The 24,326-nt window shown below is 41.5% G+C and overlaps 1 protein-coding gene and 1 pseudogene across 2 annotated transcripts in view; one reads left to right on the top strand and one right to left on the bottom strand.

Moving 5' to 3' along the window:
* Positions 1 to 24,326, bottom strand: part of Ubr1 (ubiquitin protein ligase E3 component n-recognin 1) — a 199,927-nt gene that overhangs the window by 135,287 nt on the left and 40,314 nt on the right. For both annotated transcript variants that reach the window (XM_004660885.2, XM_045156215.1), the window contains exon 4: positions 15,055 to 15,165. In XM_004660885.2, the coding sequence (XP_004660942.1) occupies positions 15,055 to 15,165 (111 nt within the window). The remainder of the gene's footprint in view (positions 1 to 15,054; positions 15,166 to 24,326) is intronic.
* Positions 16,206 to 21,411, top strand: LOC123462746 (annotated as a pseudogene).

Below are 24,326 nucleotides of genomic sequence, written 5' to 3'. Positions count from 1 at the left end.
TATTTATTTAAATATTTATTTAAAAATAAACATATTTTTCAAATGGGCAAAATGAATTGCACATCTTGAGGTTAAAGGCAATGATAAATGATGAATGTCCCATGATGTACTAGGGCTCACTGACTCAAGAGATTTCAGGTCAAGCTTCAGGTGAGGCCTTAGTGAGGCAAAGAAGGTTGACATTCCTGATTTGACACCAAATTGAGATACACAGGATTAGGGAGACCTGCATGCAGAGAGATCTCAGACATATGAACAGGGTTCCTCTAAGATGTTCAACTGTGTCCTGAGCACAGCAGAACTGATCAAACTTACGAAGACAAGGAAATAGTCACACCCAAACCACTAGACAGGAACTTTCTTTAAACCCTCTCCCTTCACTCCATTTAGGAATCTCTCAGATCAAACTGTTATCATTCCTGTGCTTGGAAAAAAGTGAGAGTCTGGAGTCTACCCTCCCAGATTGTGGTTCAGCATGTCTGAGGTACAACTATGGAATTTATACTTTTGCCTGTGTGTGCAAGCACGCATGCACAAAGTATGTGTGAGGTGGTGTGTTTATTTGAGAGAGAGAGAGCAAAGAGAGAGAACAAAACATATGGGTATACCAGGACCTCTTGCCACTATAAATGAACTCCAGACACACACCATATTGTGTACCTGGCTTTACATGGATACTGGGGATCTGAATCCAGGCCTATAGACCTTGAAAGCATTTTAACCACTGAGCCATCTCTCTAGCCTTCTCTCATTTTTTGGTTTTTCGAGGTAGGGTCTTGCTCTACCCCAGGCTGACTTGGAATTCACTATGTAGTCTCAGGGTGGCCTTGAACTCACAGCAATCCTCCTACCTCTGCCTCCAGGAATTTAAAGCATGCCCTGCCATGCCCAGCTCCTCTCCATTTTGGGGGGGGGTGTTTCAAGGTAGGGTGGCCTTGAACTCTCAACAATCCTCCTACCTCTGCCTCCCAGCTCCTCTCTATTTTTTTTAATTTTTTTTGTTTATTTTTATTTATTTGACAGTGACAGACAGAGAGAGGAAGAGGGAGGGAGGGAGGGAGGGAGGGAGGGAGGGAGAGAGAGAGACAGAGAGAGAGAGAGAGAGAGAGAGAGAATGGGCGCAGCAGGGCCTCCAGCCTCTGCAAACGAACTCCAGACACGTGCGCCCCCTTGTGCATCTGGCTTACATGGATCCTGGGGAATAGAACCTGGGTTCTTTGGCTTTGCAGTCTAACGCCTTAACCACTAAGCCATCCCTCCAGCCCCTACACCTAGATCTTTTAATATTAAATTTTAACTAAATTTCTATAGACTGTTCTAATGAGCTGTATTTAAGTCTTCAGTCACTAAACCATTTATCTATTCATTTCACTATAAAATCTATTCTGTCTCCCTTCCAAATGGAAATTTCAACTTTACCCTTTCCTCAATATGTCATTTTCTTTGGATTGTGCTCAGAAATCTTTGTTTAGGAAAGATTAAAAACTATTAATATTGCCAGGCATGGTGGTGTACACCTTTAATCCCAGCACTTAGGAGGCAGAGGCAGGAGGATCACTGTGAGGCCACCCTGAGACTATAAAGTGAATTCCAGGTCAACCTGGGCTAGGGTGAAACCCTACCTCAAAAAAAAAAGCATTACTATTGAGGGTTGGAGAGATGACTTAGCAGTTAAGGTGCTTGCCTGCAAAATCTAAGGACTCATGTTCAACTCTCCAGGTCCCAAATAAGCCAGATGCACAGTGACACAGCGTACAAGGTCACACATGTGCACAAAGGAGCACACACATATGGAGTTCAATTTCAGTGGTTAGAGGCCCTGGCATGCCAATTCTCTCTCTCTTCCTCTCTTGTTCTCTCACATGAAAAAGAAGGCCAGAATCTCTGGCTTGCCTCAAAGAAAAAAAAAATATATTAATATTGGATTGGACAGATAACTCAGTGGTTAAAGTGCTTGTCTGCAAAACCTAAGACCCCAGACTTAATTTCCCAGTATCCATATACAGCCAGAAGCACAAGGTAGCACATACATCTGCAGTTCATCTGCAGTGGCTAAAAGCCCTGGCATGCCCATTCCTCCCCCTTGCTCTCTCAAATAAATAAACAAATAAAATATTTTAAATAATATTAATAGGGCTGGAAAGATGGCTTAGCACTTAAGGCAGTTGCCTGCAAAGCCAAAGGACCCAGGTTCAATTCCTCAGGACACATGTTAGCCAAATGCACAAGGTGGTACATGTGTCTGGAGTTCCCTTGTAGTGGCTAGAGGCCCTGGTATGCCCATTCAGTCCCCCCACCTCTCTCAAATAAATAAAACTAAAATATATTTAAAGTATTAATAAATTAGTCAACTACATTCCTGCTTTATCTTTTTTTCACTCAATATTTCTTTACAATTATTCGCAAAAGTGGTCTAAGGTAGAGAGTTTAAAGAAACCAGTCAGTGCTTCCATACTGTATCAGAAGCTGAGCTTGTGGAAGAGGTCAGATGCATATGTAAGAGATTTTTAAGAAAACCATTTATACATGAGAAAATTAGGCCAACAGGAACAAAAAAATCAGACATTAATGAAAATTTTTAAAAAGAGCTAACACAGGGGCAAGAGAGATGACTCAGGAGTTAAGGTGTTTGCCTACAAAGCCTAACGACTCAGCTTCAATTCCTCAATACTCACATAAAGCCAAATGCACAATGTGGCACATGATCTGGAGTGCGCTTTCAGTGGCTGAAGGCCCTGGTGTGCCCATGCTCTATGTCTGTCTCTCTTTTCTCTATCACTCTTTCTGCTTACAAATAAATAAAAATATTAAAAAAAAAAATAAAGAGCTAGGGCTGGAGAGATGGGCTAATGGTTAAGGTGCATGCCTGCAAAGCCTAAGGAACCAGGTTCGATTCTCCAGGTCCCACATAAGTCAGATGCACACAGTGGCACATGTGTCTGGAATTCGTTTGCAGTGGCTAGAGGCCCTGGCATGCCCATTCTCTCTCTCTCTCTGTGTCTCTAATAAATCAATAAAAATCTTTTAAAAAATTAAAATTAAAATTTAGAAAAAATTTTTGTTGTTAAATTTTTTTGTTCATTTTTATTTATTTATTTGACAGTGACAGAGAAAGAGGCAGAGAGAGAGAGAGAGAATGGGCGCACCAGGGCTTCCAGCCACTGCAAACGAACTCCAGACGCGTGCGCCCCCTTGTGCATCTGGCTAACATGGGTCCTGGAGAATCGAGCCTCGAACCAGGGTCCTTAGGCTTCGCAGGCAAGCGCTTAACCGCTAAGCCCTCTCTCCAGCCCAAAATTTAGAAAAAATTTTAAAGAGCTAAAACAGGGCTGGAGAGAGGGCTTAGCGGTTAAGCGCTTGCCTGCGAAGCCTAAGGACTCATGTTTGACTCTCCGGGTCCAATGAAAGGCAGATGCACAATGTGACACAAGCACGCAGCGCACAAGACGGCACACATATCGATTACAGTGGCTAGAGGCCCTGGCCCACCAATTCTCTCTCTCTCTGATAAAAAATACTAATAGGAGTTGGGCATGGTGGTGTAAGCCTTTAATCCCAGCACTTGGGAGGCAGAGGTAGGAGGATCACTGGGAGTTCGGGGCACCCTGAGACTACCTCATGAATTCCAGGTCAGCCTGAGCTACAGTGAGACCCTACCTTGAAAAGCAAAAACAAAACAAGTAATAATAATAAAAGGGCTGGAGAGATGGCTTAGCAGTTAAAGTGCTTGCCTGCAAAGCGAAAGGACCCAGGTTCAATTCCCCATGACCCACGTAAGCCAGGTGCACAAGGAGGCGCATGCATCTAAAGTTCATTTACATTGGTTGGAAGCCCTGGCATGCCCATCCCCCCCCCCAATTTCTCTCACCCTGCCTATTTCTGTCTCTCCCTCTCAAATAAATAAAAAACTATTTTTAAAAATAATAATAAAGGGGGAAAAAGAGCTTAACCAAGCAAACAAATTAATACTTAACCATAAATGTACTATATAGAGTCAAGTAGCCTCTCTTCCAAATGTATTACCAAATGCTTTGTGATTGGTAATCAGTGTTATCCAGTTTGGGAAATCTCCATTACAAGTGGCACAGAAGTACCTGGCAGAGTACATAATTTGCATTTACCAAAGCAGAATAAAAACAAAATGCTTCCAGGTGTGGTGGCACGTGCCTTTAATCCCTGCACGTGGGAGGCAAAGGTAGGAGGATCACAGTGAATTCAAAGTCATTCTGAGATACATACTGAGTTCCAGGTCAGCCTGAGCTAGAAGCAAGACCCCACCTCAAAAACCAAAAAGAAGAAAAAAGCTAAATGCATAGTACTATTCAAGTTGCGTGAGTTGATTAAGGGTCTCCTAATTATGCCTCCAGATCAGGAATCAGTTCAGAACATCTATTATTTTGTTAATCTAAGCTTAAATCAAAATACCCAAGAGTAGCTGGGCATGGTGGCACATGCCTTTAATTCCAGCACTCAGGAGGCAGAGGTAGGAGGATTGTCATGAGTTGGAGGCCACCCTGAGACTCCATAGTGAATTCCAGGTCAGCCTGGGCTAGAGTGAGACCCTACCTCAAAAAACAAAAACAACAACAAAAAAATTATATATACATCTCCAAAACTAGGCTATTCAGTTTTAGAATTCAATTTCCTAAAATAAAGCAAGTATAATTCTCAATTTTTTTTTTCCTTCTAGGCATAGGACTTTTTCTTCAATTACATTTTCTATAATGTATTGCTTTACGAGTACTCAAGAAGCATCTGCTGACTCTGTTTTGGTCATGGTAGTGTACTCCTAGAATTCCAGCAATGGGAAGGATAAGCCAGTAGGCTGTGAGTAAATTTTTAGCTCATACAGTAAAACTATTTCTCAAAAACAAACAAACATAGTACATACATACATACAAAGGTGTTTTTTTCTTTTAATTTGAGAGAGAGACAGAATTGGTGTGCTAGGGCATCAGCAATTGAAATTGAACTCCATATGATTGTACCACCTAGTGGGCACATGTGACCCTGCGCTTGCCTCATCTTTATGCATCTGGTTTATGTGGGATCTGGAAAGTCTAACATGGGTCCTTTGGCTTTGCAGACAAGTGCCTTAACTGCTAAGCCATCACTCCAGCCCACAAATGTGATTTTTTCTAAAATTTTATTTATTTATTTGAGAGAAAGAGGAAGAGGCACATAGAGAGAAAGAGAATGGACATGCCAGGGTCGCTAGCCCCTGCAAACAAACTCCAGATGCATGCCCCCACCCTTGCGCATCTGGCTTACGTGGGTCCTGGGGAGTCAAGCCAGGGTCCTTAGGCTTTGCAGGCAAGCACCTTACCACTAAGCCTTTTCCAGAACACACAAATGTAATTTTTTTAATATAGATTGTATAACCAATAACCTGACTAAATTCTATTACAGCTTCTCTCTTTTGCAGTTAGTTTTCTTGAGTTTTCCAAATATACTCATGACTACTTTGCCTCCTCTACACTATTTATCTTTTAATCCCACATGTTACTGTTCTTCCCTGCCCTCACCAGCTCTTGTTGCAATATTTATTTTTCTAAGCTCATTCTATTTTGATCTGATAGTACTTCCAGAATAGTGTACACAGGAACAATAATGTGTTTTCTGGTCTCTATCTTCAGAACACTGGCGTTTTAATATAAAGCATAATTTTTATCATTTTTTTATTTGAAGCCAATATTTTTAAAAGAAGTTGAAGATCTGGGCTGGAGAGATGGCTTAGTGGTTAAGCACTTGGTTGTGAAGCCTAAGGACCCTGGTTCAAGGCTTGACTCCCCAGGACCTACATTAGCCAGATGCACAAGGGAGTACATGCATCTGGAGTTCATTTGCAGTGGCTAGAGGCCCTGGCGCGCCCATTTTCTTTCTCTCTCTCTGCCTCTTTCTCTCTCTGTCTGTCGCTCTTAAATAAATAAAAAATGAACAACAACAACAAAAAAGAAATTGAGGATGCTTTCAAAGAGTGCATTCCCAGGACATGGGAGATTGCTCAGTGGTTAGAGACATTTGCTTGCAAAGTCAGGTGACCCAGGTTCGATTTCCCAATATCCACGTGAAGCCAGACACACAAAGTAGTACATGAGTCTGGGGTTCATTTGCAGTGGCATGTGGCCCTGGTATGCCCATTTTCTCTGATTCATAAATTAATCATAAAGAAAATGTATATTCAAATAGTACATTTCCAAAAAAGTATATCCAAATGGTTTTATAAGGAATTCAAGAGGGGTTTCTTCAAAACTCTAATAATGGCTACACTATATTCTTATATGCATGATTTCACCAGCTCATTTTTTTTTTAGGATTTTAGTATAACAAATCCTATCATTTCTATATTTTGTCAATCCAATGTCAGTATAATATGGCTTTCTATTACAAATTTGCAGTTTCCTTCCTCTCACCCATATTCTGGGACAATTTGTGACTTTTTACTTACTTGGTATTAATTCAAAGATTTTTCAACTTTAACTTTTTTGTTAGCAAAACTTTTCAAATATTTTATGATTATTTATTTGGTGTTTTTTTTGTGTGCATGTGTGGTTTTTCGAGGAAGGGTCTCACTCTAGCTCAGGCTGACCTGGACTTCACTATATTGTCTCGGGGTGGCCTCAAACTTACAGCAATCTTCCTACCTCTGCCTCCCAAGTGCTATGATTAAAGGCATGTGCCAACATGCCTGGTTTTGTTATTTATTTGAGAGAGAGGGAGAAAGAGTGAGGAAGAGGCAGAGAGATAATGGGCACACCAGGATCTCCAGCCACTGCAAATGAATTCCAGACACATGTGCCACTTTGGATATCTGGCTTATATGGGGTACTGGGGAATCAAACCCCGGTATAGGCAAGCACCTTAACTGCTAAGCCATCTCTCCAGCCCATTAGCAGATTTTTCAAACATACAAAAAACTCTTTAAACATACTTTAATTAAATTTAATAACATTTTCAAAATATTTCATTTATTCTTTATTTTAAAGTAAACAAAATGGTCATGACATTTCATCTCCATTTTGAATATGCATACATCTTTTTTAAAAAATATTATTTATTTACTTGAAACAGAGAGAGAGAGAGAGAATGGTGCGCAGGGCCTCCAGCCACTGCAAACGAACTCCAGACGCATGCCCCACCTTGTGCATCTGGCTATGTGGGCCTTGAGGAATCAAACCTGGGTACTTTAGCTTTGCAGGCAAATGCCTTAACCTCTAAACCATCCCTCCAGCCCTGTATATATCTTTTTTAAATATTTTATTATATTTATTTATTTGAGACAGAGATACAGTAATAGGCAGGGAGGGGGAGAGAGAGAGAGAGAATGGGCATGCCAGGGCCTCCAGCCACTGGAGGATTGCAGTGAGTTCAAGGCTACCTTGAAACCAGGAAATCCAGCCTGGGCTAGAGTGAGACCTTACCTTGAAAAACTACACCAAAAAAAAAAAAAAAAGGAAAAAGGAAAAAGAAAAGCTTGGGGTGGGGAGATGGCTTAGCAGTTAAGGTGTTTGCCTATGAAGTCTAAGGACCAGGTTCAAGTTCACAGAGCCCACGTAAGGCAGCTGCGCAAGGTGGCACACAGTGTCTGGGCTTCATTTACAGTGGCTAGAGGCCCTGGCACATTCATTTTCTGTATATCTGATTCGTTCTTTCTTTCTTTCTAATAAATAGATAAATAAAATATAAAAAGAAAAGTGGGCTGGAGAGATGGCTTGGTGTTTAAGGCACTTGCCCGCAAAGCCTAAGGACCCATATTTGACTCTCCAGATCCCAAGCAAGCCAGATGCACAAGATGATGCAAGTGCACAAGGCTGCATATGTGCACATGGCTGGAGTTGGACTGCAGCAGCAGGAGACCCTGGAGCACTAATTCTGTCACTCATTCAGTCTCTCTCTTGTGCAGAAAAAAATTACAAAAAGAAAATGACATTTTATAAAATTGTAATACCACTATTTAATCTAAAACATGAATTATATATCACATTCAATCTTCCTCATTATCTACATCTTTTATAAATGCTTATTGAGATCAACAAATCTATACATTGCATTTGGTTGTTATAATCTTTAAGTCATTGACATCTAAATGAATCTTACATAGTCCCAGGCTGGTGTTAGTCATGTTGAGGACCAGACCAGATTTCCATGAGGGCTCCTATATTCCATATTCTCCTTCTTGGTAGCACTGTTTATGCTGCTCATTTACTGCCCCATTTCCTATAAACTAGAGGTTATATCTGAAGATTTTTATGAAGTTTAGGTTAAACACTTTTGCCTACGAGCTACACCTCAGTTAAACTCATCTTTCTATCAATAAATTGCCAAAACTGAGGGGATGAGTTACTCCTATATTTTCTCCTAAGTGTTTTATATTTTCAGCTATTAGGTTTACATCTTTGTTAAATTAATTAAAAAGATGGCTCAGCAGTAGAAGCACTTGCCTGCAAAGCCTAACAACCTAGGTTCAATTCCCCAGTACCCATATAAAGCCAGATGCACAAAGTGATGTGTTTTTCTGGAGTTAATTTGCAGTGGCTAGAGGCCCAGGTGTACCCCATATTCTCCCTCTCCCTTTCTCTTCCACCTTGCTGTATGTCTTCTCTCTGCCTCCCTCTGTGTGCAAGTAAATAAATAAAAATATATTTTTTAAAAAATCAGAAATAAGGCTGGAAATATGGCTTAGTGGTTAAGGTACTTGTCTGCAAAGCCTAAGGACCCAGGTTTGATGCACCAGTTTAGCCAGCTGTGTACGAGGTGACGCATTTATCTGGAGTTCCTTCGTAATGACTGAAGGCCCTGGTGCACCCATTCTTTCTCTCACTAATAAATAAATAATAAAGTATTTTTTAAAACAATTCAGAAATAGGGCTTGGGACTGGAGATGCCTCCATTGTTAAAGGTAATTGCTTGCAAAACCTGATGGCTCAGGTTCAATTCTGCAGCAGCCAAATGAAGCCAAATGCTCAAAGTAGCAAATGCGTCTGGAGTTCATTTCTAGTGGCCTGGACTAGAGGGAGACCCTACCTCAAAACAACAACAACAAAAATCACAAACAGGGACCAGCATGGTGGTTCATACCTTTGATCACAGCACTTAGGAGGACAAGACAGGAGTGCTTTGATTTCAAGGCCACCCTGAGACTACATAGTGAATTCCAGGTCAGCCTGAGCTACAGTAAAACACTACTTAAAAAAAAAAAACAAAAAAACAAAAAAAACAGAGGCCAAGCATGGTGGTGCACACCTTTAATTCCATTTAATCCCAGCACTTGGTAGGAGGATTGATCGCCATGAGTTCGAGGCCACCCTGAGACTACTTAGTGAATTCCAGGTTAGCCTGGGCTAGAATGAGACCCTACTTCGAAAAACCAAAAAGAAAAAAAAAAAAAGAAGAAGAAAAAACATAAATAAGGGATGCAGCAATGGCTCAGCTTCCAAACTCTGATGGCCCAGGTTTGATTCCCTAGTATCCACATCAAACCAGATGCACTAAGTGGTTCATGCATCTGGAGTTCATCTGCAGTGGCGAGGGGTCCTGGCATGCCCATACTCACTCTCTATCTGTTCTTTTTTTTTCTCTCTCTCTCTTTCAAATAAAAAAAGAATAAAAATGTTTTTTAAAAATCATAATTTTTAAAATTTTTATTAGAGAGAGAGAATGGGCATGCCAGGGCCTCCAGCCACTGCAAAAGAACTCCAGATGCATGTGTCACCTTGTGCATCTGCCTTATATAGGTCCTGGGGAATCAAACCTGGGTTCTTTGTCTTTGTAGGCAAGTGCCTTAACTGCTAACCCATTTCTCCAGCCCCCAAATTATAAATATCTTAAATGAACAACAGCTTAATCCACCTTAAGGCCTGGAGAAAACAAGCATTAATCAAACCCTAAAGCAATGAATGGAAAGAAATAATTAAGATCAGGACAGAAATTAATTACATAGGAACAAACTGGCAAAAAAACAAAGACTCAATGAGTTGATTCTTTGAATAAGTAAACAATACACAAGCCTTTAGCCAGTTTAAACAAAAGAAGGATAAGACCCTAAGCAATAGAACTAGAGATGAAAGCAGGGCGTGGTGGTGCACGCCTTTAATCCTAGCACTCAGGAGGCAGAAGTAGGAGGATCACCATGAGTTCAAGGCCACCCTGAGACTACAGTTAATTCCAGGTCAGCCTGGGCTAGAGTGAGACCATACTTTGAAAAACCAAAAAAATAAAAAAAGATATAGAACTAGAGATTGAAAAGGGAGACATTGTAAGAGTTACCAACAAAATTCAAAACCTAATAGGAATACTATAAAAACCTATCTTCCACACAGATGGATAAGCTTAAAAAAAGAAATAAATTTCTACATGCATATGACCTGTCAAAATTAACATGAATAGAGCTGGAGGGATGGCTTAGCAGTTAAGGCATTTGCCTGCAAAGCCAAAGGACCCAGGTTGATTCCCCAGGACCCATGTTGGCCATATGCACAAGGGGTACACATGTCTGGAATTTGTTTGCAGCGGCTAGAGGCCCTGGCACGCCCATCTTTTTCTCCCCCTCTCTCTCCCCATCCCTTTCTCTGTTAAATAAATAAATAATAAATTTAACATGAATAATTTAAATAGTTCTATGATAAGCAAGGATATTAAAGCAGTAATCAAAAATCTCCTAAAAACAACAAAAAAGCCCTAGGACAGTTAAATTTACTGAAGAATTCTACCAGACCTTTAGAAGCATTAAAAATCTACACTTCTTCAAATTATTCAAATACTTTCAAATTCTATAAAGCTAAAGTTACTCTGATACCAAAACCAGATAAAGACAACAAAAAGAAAATTGTAGACCAATCTACCCAATAAACACAGATGCAGAAATTCGCAATAAGATACTTGCAAACTGAATTCAGTAACACACTAAGATCACACATCATAATCACATGGACTTCATCCCAGAGATGCAGGGACAGTCCAACATACATAAATCAATAAATGTAATTCATCATATAAATGACCTGAAGTACAGAAATCACATAGCCATCTCAACAGATACAGAAAAAGTCTTGGACAAAATCCAATATCCCTTCATAATAAATGTATTGGAGCAATAAGAATGGAGGGAATGTATCTCGCATAATAAAAGCTACATAAGGGGCTGGAGAGATGGCTTTGCTGTTAAAGTACTTGCCTACAAAGCCTAAAGTCCCAGGTTTGATTCCCTAGCACCCACATAAAGCTAAATACACTAAATAGCAAATGCATCTGGAGTTTGTTGTGGCATGCCCATTCTCTCTCCATCTGCCTCTTCCTGTCTCTCTTCTTCCCTCTCTCTCTAACAAATAAATATTTTTTTAAAAAGGCTATATATGGGGGCTGGAGAAATGCCTTAGTGGTTAAGGAGCATGCAAAGGTACCAGGTTCAATTCCCCAGGACTCACATAGGCCAGGAGCACAAGGGGGCGCATTTGCAGTGACTGGAGGCCCTGGCACAACCATTCTCAACCACCCCCACCACCATCACCACTGCCTATTTCTCTCTCTCAAGTAAATAAAGAAAAATAAAATAGAAAGAGAGAAGAGAAGAAAAGGAGGAGAAATCCTCTTGATCTAAAAAAAAAAAAAAAAAGCTTATACATGGGTTAGAGAAATGGCTTAGTGGTTGAATTGCTTGCCTGCAAAGCCAAAGAACCCATGTTCAACTCTTCAGATCCCACAAAAGCCAGTGGCACAAGGTGATTGCAAGCATGCAAGGTCGCACATGCATTGGAGTTCAACTGCAGTGGCTGGAGAGCCTGGCAAGCCAATTCTGTCTCTCTCTCTCTCTCTCACTCTATAGCATTAAAAAAGAAAAAGTACGAGGCATGGTGGTACATGCCTTTAATCCTAGCACTTGGGAGACAGAGGTAGGAGGATCACTGAAAGTTTGAGAGTTTGAGGTCACCCTGAGACTACATAGTGAATTCCAGGTCAGCCTAGGCAAGAGCGAGATTCTACCTCAAAAAAAAAAAAGAGAGAGAGAGAAAAAAAATTCAGTTTGTTGGGTTTGCCTCAAAAAAGGGGGAGGGGACTATATATGACAAAACTACACCCAACATCATGCTAAATGGAGAAAAACTCAAAGCATTCCAACTAAGACCAACAAGATAAGGGTGTTTACTCTTCTATTCAACGTATCCATGAAGTCTTAGCAACAGTAAAGAGAAGAGAAAGAAACAAAAGGAATAAAAATAGGAAAGGGTGAACTTAAAGTAGCCTTATTTGTACTGATATGATTCCATACATAAGGGACCCTAAAGACTACACCAGAAAACTCCAGAAGTGATAAAAAAAAAAATTAACATACAGAGTCAGGCATGGTGGCACACACCTTTAGTACTAGCACTTGAAAGGCAGAGGTAGGAGGATCGCTGTGAGTTCGAGGCCACCCTGGGACTACATAGTGAATTCTAGTTTGGCCTGGGATAGAGTATGACCCTATCTTTAAAGACTAAAAAAATAAATAACATACAAAACGCATCTTTCTTACATGCCAATAACAAGCAGAAAGAAAAAAATTAAGGAAACAACAACATTCACAATAGCTTCAAAAGAACTGGCGGGCTGGAGTGATGGCTCACAGGTTAAAGCCACTTGCTTGCAAAGGCTGCTGGTCTAGGTTGGACTCCCCAGTACCCATGAAAAGCCAGATGCACAAAGTGGCACATGCGTCTGGAGTTCCCTTTGCAGTAGCAAAAGACCCTAGTTCACCCATACTCTTGCTCTTTCTGCCTCTTTCTGTCTCTTTCTCTCTGCTTGCAAATACAAAAAAAAAAAAAAAAGATTTTAAAACTTAAGAATAAATTTCATGAAGGAAGTGAAAGACCTCTATGATGAAAAACTTTAAAACACTTTAGAAAGAAAATGACGAAGACTCTAGAAGATAGATACCTCCCAGGCTCATGGGTCAGAACAATACTGTGAAAAGGGCCATCCTACCAAAAGCAATCTACAAATTCAATGCAAATTCTAGCACCACTTTTCACAGAAACAGAAGAGTTCTAAAATTCATATGAAAGCAAAAAAAAAGACCCCATATAGCCATAACAGTACTTAACAAAGAATAGTGTTAGAGGTATAACCATACAATTTAAAGTTCTACTACAGAATCAAAGTAATAAAAATAGCATGGAACTAACACAAAACAGACACTCGATAATGAGAGAATAGAGGATGCAGACATCAGTCTATGCAACTATAGGAAAAACTGTGGAGATAGCAGCTATGTGGAAAGGGAGTCTGAAACTGCTAGTCTCGACACCTTTACCAGGTCACAGCAAGAAGGAACTATAACGATCACAGGAAGGTTGTGACAGAATTTTGTGTAGTATCCTGGTAGACAGAAATAAGGTAAACACAATCCAGTTGTGGTGGTGCACACCTTTAATCCCAGCACTCAGGAGGCAGAGGCAGGAGGATCACTGTGAGTTTGAGGCCATCCTGAAAATACAGAGTAAATTCCAGGTCAACCTGGCCTAGAGTGAAACCCTACCTCCGATGAGCCCCCCAAAATAATAATAATAAATAAGGTACACACAGGGAACCCTTTCCTAATGAGGAAAAAGCACTGACCAAAACAATTAATACTTTCTATCTCAATTTACTGCTCATCTTTAATTTTTTTAAATTAATTTTAATTTAATTTTTTATTTATTTAAAATTTTTTGTTTATTTTTATTTATTTATTTGAGAGACAGAGAGAGAAAGAGGCAGATAGGGAGAGAGAGAATGGGGGTGCCAGGGCCTCCAGCCCCTGCAAACAAACTCCAGACATATGCGCCCCCTTGTGCATCTGTCTAACGTGGGTCCTGGGGAATTGAACCTGGGTCCTTTGGCTTTGCAGGCAAACGCCTTAACCACTAAGCCATCCCTGTAACCCTTAATCTTTAATTTTTAAGTTATTTTTATATGCACATTTATCTTTCTCATCTTTTAAAAAAATATTATTTGCAAGGAGACGGAGAATGACAATGGATATACCAGGGCCTCTTGCCACTGCAAATGAGGACTAGGTGCATGTGGCACTCTGTGTATCTGGCTCTACATGGGTACTGAGGAAATGAACCCAGGCCATCAGGCTTTGCAAAGAAGTGCCTTTAACTGCTGAGCCATCTCTCCAGCCCCTTTCATCTTTTTAGTACATTCACTTTTGTACTTTAAGTCTTAAGCTGTAACTTGTATCTCATTGGAAATGGGTCTTATGTTTATCCTTCTTTTCTTTAAACCTTACATAATATTTCTCTACCACTTTTCATACCTCTAACCATATACTTTCCTTCTCATTCTTACTTTAGTCCATCTTGTTCCCTTCCCATTGCCAATCCTCACTTCATACTTCAATACTGATGCTATTAGACCTATTAAAAATAAATAAATGAGCCTTACACAATACTTCATTTTCCCCATTTGCCCTAGTGCTACTGTCTCCAAACATTTTGGGGAATGGTATACGTGGGGAGAGGGACTGGGAAATGGGGGGGAAGAGTGGCAGGAGATCCACCAAAACAAAACATGTATGACAATGCCATAATTTAAAGTATAAGAACTCTTTACACTGAACTATAAGATCACAAATATCGAAGCTGGGAGCCGGGCATACTAGTGCACGCCTTTAATCCCAGCACTTGAGAGGCAGAGGTAGGAGGATCACCATGACTTCAAGGCCACCCTGAGACTACATAGGAAATGCCAGATCAGCCTGCACTAGTGTGAAAACTTACCTTGAGAAACAACAACAAAAAAAAAAAAAATGGAGGCTAGATGTGGTGACACCTTTAATCCCAACACCAGGAGGCCAAGGTAGGAGGATGACTGTGAGTTTGAGGTCAGCCTGAGACTACAAAGTGAATTCCAGCTAGCCTGAGCTAGCTAGAATGAGACCCTACCTCGAAAAACAAGCAGAAAAATATGGGATTCTAAAAGGAATTCAGCTTATCTCACATATATATAAATAATATAAAGATAACATTTGTTTGTACTAAATTTCAGTTACATTTTAAACAGCTATTTAAACAAATGAAAAAACAGTCTTACCTCTTTTGCAGTACCCACTCTTCCAGGTTCATGATTTATACAAAAAGGGCCAGTTTTCCATGCCTCTGTGTCTCCACAATCACAAAACCCGCCTCCAGTAGAAGTATGCATCTGATCAATGAAAAATGGATATTATGATACCAAAGTATATTCTAAGACAATGAACATGGAGAAGGTTTAGTCAAATAATAATGGCTTACCAATGTTTCAGCTTTAAGCACACTCTGAAGGTCTATTTTCTAGACTACGCAGCACAAACTTGATCCTTACTTTCCACCAATACTTCAACTTTAGTTGTATGTAATGTAATAGAATCTGGATCTAACAAACATTATTTTAAAGCCAGGTATGGTGGCACACATCTTTAACCCCAGCACTCAAGAGGCAGAGGTAGACAAGAGAGTGATGTCCACCCTCTGTTCTTGCCATCATTTTCCTTCCCGTGGTGAAGCTTCCCCTTGAGTCTGTAAGCCAAAATAAAACCTTTTTGCCCAAAAGCTGATCTTGGTCAGATTTCTACCAGCAATGCGGACCTGACAGCAACAGTAAAGTGGTACCAAGGAGTGGGGTTGCTGCTAGAATCCTGACTGTGTGGCTTTGGCCTTTTGGAGCTGATTTTCAAGAGGAATGTGGAAGGATTTGAAACCTTGGCCTGAGAGAAGCCTTGCAGTGCTGCAAGTACAGCTTGATGGACTATTCTGGTCAGAGTTGAAAGACCTGAATGCAGTAAGAACTATGGACTGTGAGGTTTGGCTTATAAGAATAAGAGCTTTGCTTGGACTGGGCTAGCAGTTTGTGTAAAAAGCCTGCTATTATGCGCGTGTCCTGAGAAGGTGTGCAGGGTTGCTTTGCATAGAAATGAACTGATGTGAGTAGAGGGATATGGCACAGAAACAAAATCTTTAGGTGAACTGTTGCCTGCCTGTTCAGCTGCAACTGAGAAATTACAACCTTTGAAATTGGGCCAGCTGATTTGCACTGAGGCAACAGGAAGAATGTGCTCAAGAAGTATCCTATTCTTCAAAGTCTGTTTTATCCCACCCCCACCCCCCATGGGTTAACAAACTGGCACCCTACCTGGTATTGTGGAGCATAAGAAATGCAGAAAAGAGAGGGTCATTGAGTATGCAACACAGTCTTGTGTTTTGGACATGGCCACGGGCCATATGAAGCAGGTTTGCTGGATGCCTGCATGGAGACCCCATGGGCCATCAGGATGAACTGTGGATTGCAGTGGAGATGCCTGTACTCTGAGACAGCTGCCAAAGAGCTGCGGGCCCAGATGAAGTTTTCCAGGACTGTGGGAAGCCTAGCTAGAGGGGCAAAATTGGAACTCCAGAGATTTGTTGCTGGTTAGAATTATCAGACTTGGAAATTTGTTACTAACTAGAGTTATTGGACTTGAAGCTACAGAGTTTGATGTTTGCTCTGGTTATTTTAAATCTTGTATTGGTTGAATATTTCTTTGCTATGCCCAAAGCCATCTTTTGCAGTGTGAACATTTATTCTGTGCCATTATGGGGGGAATTCTGGGGGGTATTATGGGTCAGTTAAAAGACCTTGGACTATGGGGATGTATGAACATCATTGGAATTGATAAAAACTATGGGGGCTTTAAAAACTGGACTGAATGCATTGCATTTTATATCATGTATGAATATCAGTTTATGGGGGCCAGTGGTAGAATATGGTGGCTCAATTCAAGTGTCCCCCATAAACTTCTGTTCTGAATGCTAGGTTCCCAGCTGATGGAGACTTGGGAATTAATGCCTTCTGGAGGCTGTATATTGTTGGGGGAAGGCTTATGGGTGTCATAACCAGTTTCCCCTTGCCAGTGTTTGGCATTCTCCTGTTGCTATTGTCCACCTAATGTTGGCCAGGGGGTGATGTCCACCCTCTGCTCATGCCATTGTTTTCCCTGCCATCATGGAGCTTCTCCTTGAGTCCGTAAACCAAAATAAATCCTTTTTCTTTTCCAAAAGCTGCTCTTGGTCGGGGGATTTCTAACAGCAATGCAAACCTGACTGCAACTAGACCTATAACAAATATGGAGATCCAAGCAGTTATTAAAAAAAAAATCTCCCAACTAAAAAAACCTAGATGGATTCACTGGTCAATTTTACCAGTCCTTCACGGAAGAACTAACACCAATGCTTCTCAAACCTTCCCATAAAACAGAAAATAAAAATTACAAACCAATCTCCCTCATGAACATAGATGCAAAAATTCTTAACAAAATTTTGGCAAACAGAATACAAGAACATATCAGAAAGATCATTCACCCCAACCAAGTAGGCTTTATGCTAGAGATGCAGGGATGGTTCAACATACGCAAATTTATAAATGTAATACATTATATAAATGGACTGAAGGACAAAAATCACATGACCATCTCATTAGATGCAGAAAAAGCATTTGACAAAATCTAACATCCCTTCATGATAAAAGGGCTACAGAAACTGGAAATAGAAGAAACATCAACATAATAAATGCTACTTATTACAAACCTACAGCCAACATATTACTAAATGGAAGAAAACTTGAAGCTTTTCCACTAAAATCAGGAACAAGACAAGGGTGTCCACTGTCCCCACTCTTATTTAATATAGTACTGGAAGTCTTAGCCATAGCTATAAGGCAAGAGACACACATAAAAGGATACAATTTGGAAAGGAAGAGAACAAGTTATTATTTGCAGATGATATGATTCTATACAGAAAAGACCCTAAAGACTGTACCAGCAAACTGTTAGGGCTGATAAACACTTATAGCCATATAGCAATATACAAAATAGACACATAGAAATCATTAGGCTTCCTTTATGCTAACAACACACACACAGAGGATGAAATCAGAGAATCACTCCCATTCACAACTGCATCAAAAAGAATAAAGTACCACAGGGCATGGTGGTGTAAGCCTTTAATCCCAGCAGAAGTAGGAGGATCTCCATGAGTTCCAGGCCACCCTGAGACTTCGTAGTGAATTCCAAGTCAGTCTGGGCTAGAGCAAGACCCTACTTTGAAAAACCAATAAAATAAAATGAAAATAGATAAATAAAATACTTTGGAATAAATCTAACCAAGGAAGTGAAGGCTCTCTACAATGAAAACTTTAAAACACTCAAGACAGAAATTGCAGAAGACACTGGGAAATGGAAAGACATCCCCTGTTCTTGGATTGGAAGAATCAATATTGTGAAAATGGCAATCTTACCAAAAGCAAGCCACACACTTAATGCAATCCCCATCAAAATTCCAATGGCATTCTTCACAGAAATAGAAAAAAACAATCCAAAAATTCAGTTAGAAGCACAAAAAAACCTCGAACATCCAAACAAATTTCAGCAACAAAAATAAGGCTGGTAGTATCATCACATCTGATTTTAACCTATATTACAGAGCTCTAAAAACACAAACAGCATGGTACTGGAACAAAAACAGACACGCAGATCAATGTAACAGAATAAAGGACCCACATTTAAGTCTGAATAGCTACAGACACATGATCTTCAACAAAAATACTCACTAGAGCTGGGCGTGGTGGTGCATGCCTTTAATTCCAACACTTGGAAGGCACAGGTAGGAGGGTAGCCATGAGTCTAAGGCTATCCTGAGACTACATAGCGAATTTCAGGTCAGCCTGAGCTAGAGCAAGACCCTACCTTGAAAAACAACAAGAAAAAAATACTCATTGGACAAAAGACAGCCTCTTCAGAAAATGTGCTGGGAAAACTGAATATATATTTGTAGAAGGATGAAAATAAATCCTTATCTCTCTCCATGCACAAGAATTAAGTCCAAATGGATTAAAGACCTTAATATCCGACCCGAAACGCTCAAACTGCTAGAGGAAAAAGTATGGGAAACCCTTCAACATACTGGTACTGGCAAAGACTTTCTGAATATAACCCCAGTTGCTCAGGAAACAAAATGACGGATCATCTGCTGGGACCTCATGAAATTACAAAGCTTTTGTATAGCAAAGGACACTGTGAATAGAGCAAAGAGGCAACCTACAGAATGGGAGAAAATCTTTGTCAGTTATACATCTGACAGAGGATTAATATCCAGGATATACAAGAACTCAAAAACGAAATAGTAAGATAGCTAGGCCTGATGGTGCACACCTTTAACCCTAGCACTCAGAAGGCAGAGGTAGGAGGATTGCTGTGAGTTCAAGGCCACCCTGAGACTACAAAGTGAATTCCAGGTCAGCCTGGGCTAGAATAAGATCCTACCTCGAAAAAGCAAAAATCAAACACCAAAAAAAACTAAATAATAAGAAATCAAACAACCCAATTTAAAAATAGGCTATGGCCAGGCTTGGTGGTGCAGGCCTTTAATCCCAGCACTACAGGAGGCAGAGGTAGGAGGACTGCTGTAAGTTGGAGGCCACCCTGAGACTACATAGTGAATTCCAAGTCAGCCTGGGCTAGAACAAGATCCTGCCTTGAAAAAACAAAGGGGGTGGGGGGGATATGGAACTAAATAGAGTTCTCAAAAGAAAAAAATACAGATGGCATATAAACATCTTAAAAAATGTTCTATCTTCCTAGCCATTAGGGAAATTCAAGTTAAAACTATGTTGAGATTCCACCTCGCTCCTGTCAGATTGGAAACCATCATGCAAACAAATGACAATAAATGCTGGCGAGGATGCAGAAAAAGAGGAACCTTTCTACACTTTTGGTGGGAATGCGATCTGGTCTAGCCATTGTGGAAAGCAGTGTGGAGGTTCCTAAAACAGCTAAAAATAGATCTACCATATGACCCGGCTATAGCCCTCCTAAGCATACACCCTCCTGCTGCCTCTACACCCATGGAAAGTACATCAGCCTTGTGATGAACAGTAGGAGTGGTCTTTCCCATGAGTACGCTAACCAGTCAGAGCAGGAAAACCCCATGATGGCCTTCTTCAACTCCCTGCTCCATGGGAAGATTGAGGGCTGGAGTCTGGACCTCAGCAAGCGCACCATCCTGCAGCTACACGCCGCTCAGGGAGCACTCGGGCTACACGGACTCCCGAGACCTTCGCCTCGCTGCCATGCTCCCGGCCACCCACGGTGGACGACCACAGACAACGCCTTCCATCTGGGGCCCTTGTAGGTCACCGCCACGAACGCGGTGGCATCGACCCCACCGACCCCATGTGAGGATGCGGCCTCGCGGCAGCAGCACTTCTTAGCTCTGAGGCGCCACCAGGACAAGCGCCTCCGGGTCCTGTCCAGCCACGGCCTCAAGCAGCTCCAGTAGCTCAGAGGATGAAGAGGAACTGAACGAGCGCCGAGCCTCCATCCAGCAGTAGAATGCAGAATGCCATGCGGCAGAGACAGAAGACACCCAAAGAAGGGAGGCCTAGTGCCCCAGCCAAGCCCACCAGTGTGTATATTGGAGAAGACAACTACGACTACCCCCAGATCAAAGTGGATAACCTATCTTCCTCCACTGAGCAAAGCACTTCCACTCTGGATATTCAGCCAAGCCAGGATTCCAACATGGAATCCGTTAAGCAGAAGATTTACAAAGCTTACAAATGGCTGCGCTATTCCTATATCTCCTACTCAACTAACAAAGATGGAGAGACCTCCCTGGTGACAGGGGAGGCCAATAAAGGCAGAGCAGGAACCAGTCACAAGGACAACCCAGCCCCTTCTTCCAGTAAGGAAGCCTGCCTCGCAACCACAGCTCACAGGAACCAGGCCCTGCCCCCTGAAGGCTGCAGTAGGGATGCTTGGAAAGAGGGGACTTCCAGCAGAAATCCCAGCAGCCACAAGCTCAAGCCACAAGCATAGCAGCCACCCTTGGGCAGAGGTGCCAGAAGGCATCTCCTAGGACACGAACAATGGCGAGTTAGTAGAACACTCTTTTGAGACCAGGAAGCTTAATAGAAAGGCCCTGAGCAACTGGGATAAGGAGCCAGGTTCTACTGCACCCAAAGCATCTAGCTCCACTCTCAGCAGTGGGTCTGGTCGCTGTACTAGGACCCAGTCTGATGACAGTGAGGAGAGGAGCCTTGACACCATCTGCATCAATCACAACAATGGACGCTTACACACCAGCCTCCTCACCCTCACAACAATGGGCAGAACTCTGGGGAACAGGAGGCAGTGACCTACTCTTCCCCAATAAATCCAGACATTGACCATGATAACTCATCGCTGACAGGGACACTTCTACATAAAGATTGTTGCGGGTCTGAAATGGCCTGTGAGTCCCCCAATGCTGGGATTACAGAGGACCCTACACGGACAGCAGCAAGGGTGTTCATGGCCACAGTGGCCTCAAAAGGCACCAGGTTGAATTGGAAGACACAGATTCAGAAAATTCCTCTTCAGAGAAGAAATTAGCCAGCTAGGTCCTAGTTCTTGAGAGGCACCCAAGGCCAGTGGGAGCTTCCTTGGGCCCATGTGATGAAATCTAGACACAATGAAAGAAGAAAGGGCAGCTCAGGAGAGCTTTTTGCTCGAGCTAATAAAATAAAGTGGATGTTGGAGTGTGTTAATGAAAAAGTGGTACTATAATATATTTTAATCCAATACAAATCCATTGGTAAGAAACAGTGAGGCTGCTATCATCTGACAGTCTTGTTAACAGAGGCTGTGGGGTTCTGACTGAATGTCCCAGAGCAACAGGCATCTCAGAATGACAAATTCTTGTCATGTAGCTCTATTTGGAGGAAGAAGGTGTGTGGTTTGTTTCCTGGCTTCCAGAAGAAACACCATTCTGTTGAGGTAGGTAACACTTCTGAGGAGGGGGAAAAAAAGATTTTCAGCAGTATAGTGGTTACAGTTCCACAGTAATGAAAGATTAAGTCATGAAGACCTACAGATGACCAGACATTTCATTGGTGTAGATATCACTGGAGCCAAAATACTGGCAAGACATGAGGAAGAGAGAACAATAGAACAATACGCCTTGTGAGTGCAGAGGTGCCCAGTGAGGAACCCAGCAGGAAGTGGCATAGGAAGGCTTTAGCAGTGCAGGGCTAGAGTGGCCGAAATGAGCCACCTTTTTAGAGGAGGACCTGTCCTGGAAGGGAACCAAGAAGAGCACCTGCGGCAGCTGAAGAATGGATGGTTCTTTATGAAAAGTGTTTGGTGTGAGCTGAGAGGAGGTAGCATCTTGCTGAGCTTTGCAGAAAGGAAGATGTGCCTTGTAACTGAAGTGACTGAGGTCTGAAAGCAGGAGGAGAGCAAGGAGTATGAGTAGAGCAGGGGATGCTTACGACTCAAGAACTGGACTGTGACTGGAAAGTGAGACAGATTCTGTAACCAACATTAGAATTACTTTGGATTTGTAATCAAAATGATTCTATGATTTATCTTTGATTATTCACAGATAATGGTAAATTTGGGTTTTATAAGCCCAAGTCATTTTATATTTGCTTTTCCAAATGTATTAAATTATTATCATTAATGTATTACCATGGGATAGTTTATAATTATGGAAGTTTCAATAAAAACATTTTTAAAAATGGGCTATGGAACTAAACAGACTGTTGCAAAAGAATACAGATGGCATATAAATATCTAAAAAAAGGTCTGGAGAGATGGTTTAGCAGTTAAGCGCTTGCCTGTGAAGCCTAAGGACCCTGGTCCGAGGCTTGATTCCCCAGGACCCATGTTAGCCAGATGCACAAGGGGGCACACATGTCTGGAGTTCATTTACAGTGTCTGGAAGCCCTGACGTGAGCATTCTCTCTCCCTCCCTCCCTTCCTCCCTCCCTCTCTGTCTGTCTGTCTGCTGCTCTTAAATAAATAAACAAAAATTTAAAAAAATAAAAATAAAAAATATCTTTAAAATGTTCTACATTCCTAGTCATCAGGGAAATGCACATTAAAACTATACTAACATTCCATTTTACTCCTGTCAGATTGGCTACCATCATGAAAACAAATGGATCCTAGCTACAAATAATTAGATTTCTATGTGAGTAGGAAAAAAATTGAGTAGTAGAGGCCAGTAAGCTAGAAATGAGACATAAAGGGAATAGAAGAGGGGAAGGGTTGTAGGGGCCTTAATAGGATGGTATTGTATATATATAAGTAAAAGAACAGATTAATGGGGTAAAAAGGCCCAAGTGAGGTCAGGGGAAGAGATTGAGTAAAGAAAAGGTGGCCAGGGAGATCCCTGATGCCCCCAAAACATTATAGGCCATTGCCAAGGCCCTTGGTTTCCCACCAGGAATAGATAATAAGACCCTATTGCTGAAGACTCCACATACTTGGGCCACAAGGCCACTGAGAAATCCTGCTGGAGCTGAGCTGAAAACCCCTCAACGTAGACCAGGTGACAGAAAGCTGGAAAAAGCTATGCTGCATGCAGTTCAATGGGAGAGAGATAAATCACTAGTGGAGATAGTCAACAGTGGACACTGCAAGTCTTATATTTGGCTAGTCAGGCCAAATGAGCCAATAGGTACAATAGTGGCACATCTGTTATGCAGTGAAACAACTGCCCTCTAATTTGACTGGAGACCCACTCCATGGGAGGGAATATATCCCTGATTCTGAAAACCTACATAGGGGTAGTCATGAGCCCTAGGGATGTAACGACTGCTAGCGTCTGGCTAAAAGTATATACTATGCTCACCAAACTGTATGCTCACCAAACTGCCCAGTAAGCACTTCTCTTAATGTTCATACTCATTTTTTTTTTAATTCATACTCATTTTTAATGCTACTCTCACTTTTGATTAGAGAAGCTTCTCTTTTCAGATGGCAGTGACCTTGGAATGACTCAGAACACACCATGATACTGAGAAGAAGTGACAGAGGAGTGCTCAGCACTGCAATATCTCTATCATACCTTCCAAGGCTAAGGGTCCATTGTGGAAGAGGTGGCAGAAAGAATGTAAGAGCCAAAGGAAGGGTAGGACTCCTTACAATGTGCTCCTCCAGAGACAAAATGGCCTGGATATCCATGACCTCACAGTGCCTGACACCACCTATACAAGACCATCATAATAGGAGGAAAAGATCATGATATCAAAATAAAAGAGAGATCGATTGAGAGGGAGAGGGGATATGATGGAGTGGAGTTTCAAAGGGGAAGGGGGGGAGGGAATTACCATGGGATATTGTTTACAATTATAGAAGTTGTCAATAAAAAATTAATTAATTTTTTAAAAAGTTAAAAACAAGGGCTAGAGAGATGGCTTAGCGGTTAAGGCATTTGCCTGCAGAGCCAAAGAACCCCAGTCTGATTCCCCAGGACGCACTTAAACCAGATGCACAAGGGGGTGCATGCATGTGGAGTTGGTCTGCAGTG

Source organism: Jaculus jaculus, chromosome 8, assembly GCF_020740685.1.
Source record: "Jaculus jaculus isolate mJacJac1 chromosome 8, mJacJac1.mat.Y.cur, whole genome shotgun sequence".
Lineage (NCBI taxonomy): Eukaryota > Metazoa > Chordata > Mammalia > Rodentia > Dipodidae > Jaculus > Jaculus jaculus.
The sequence above is the reverse complement of the archived record's forward strand: the minus strand, read 5'-3'. Positions and strand labels throughout refer to the sequence as shown.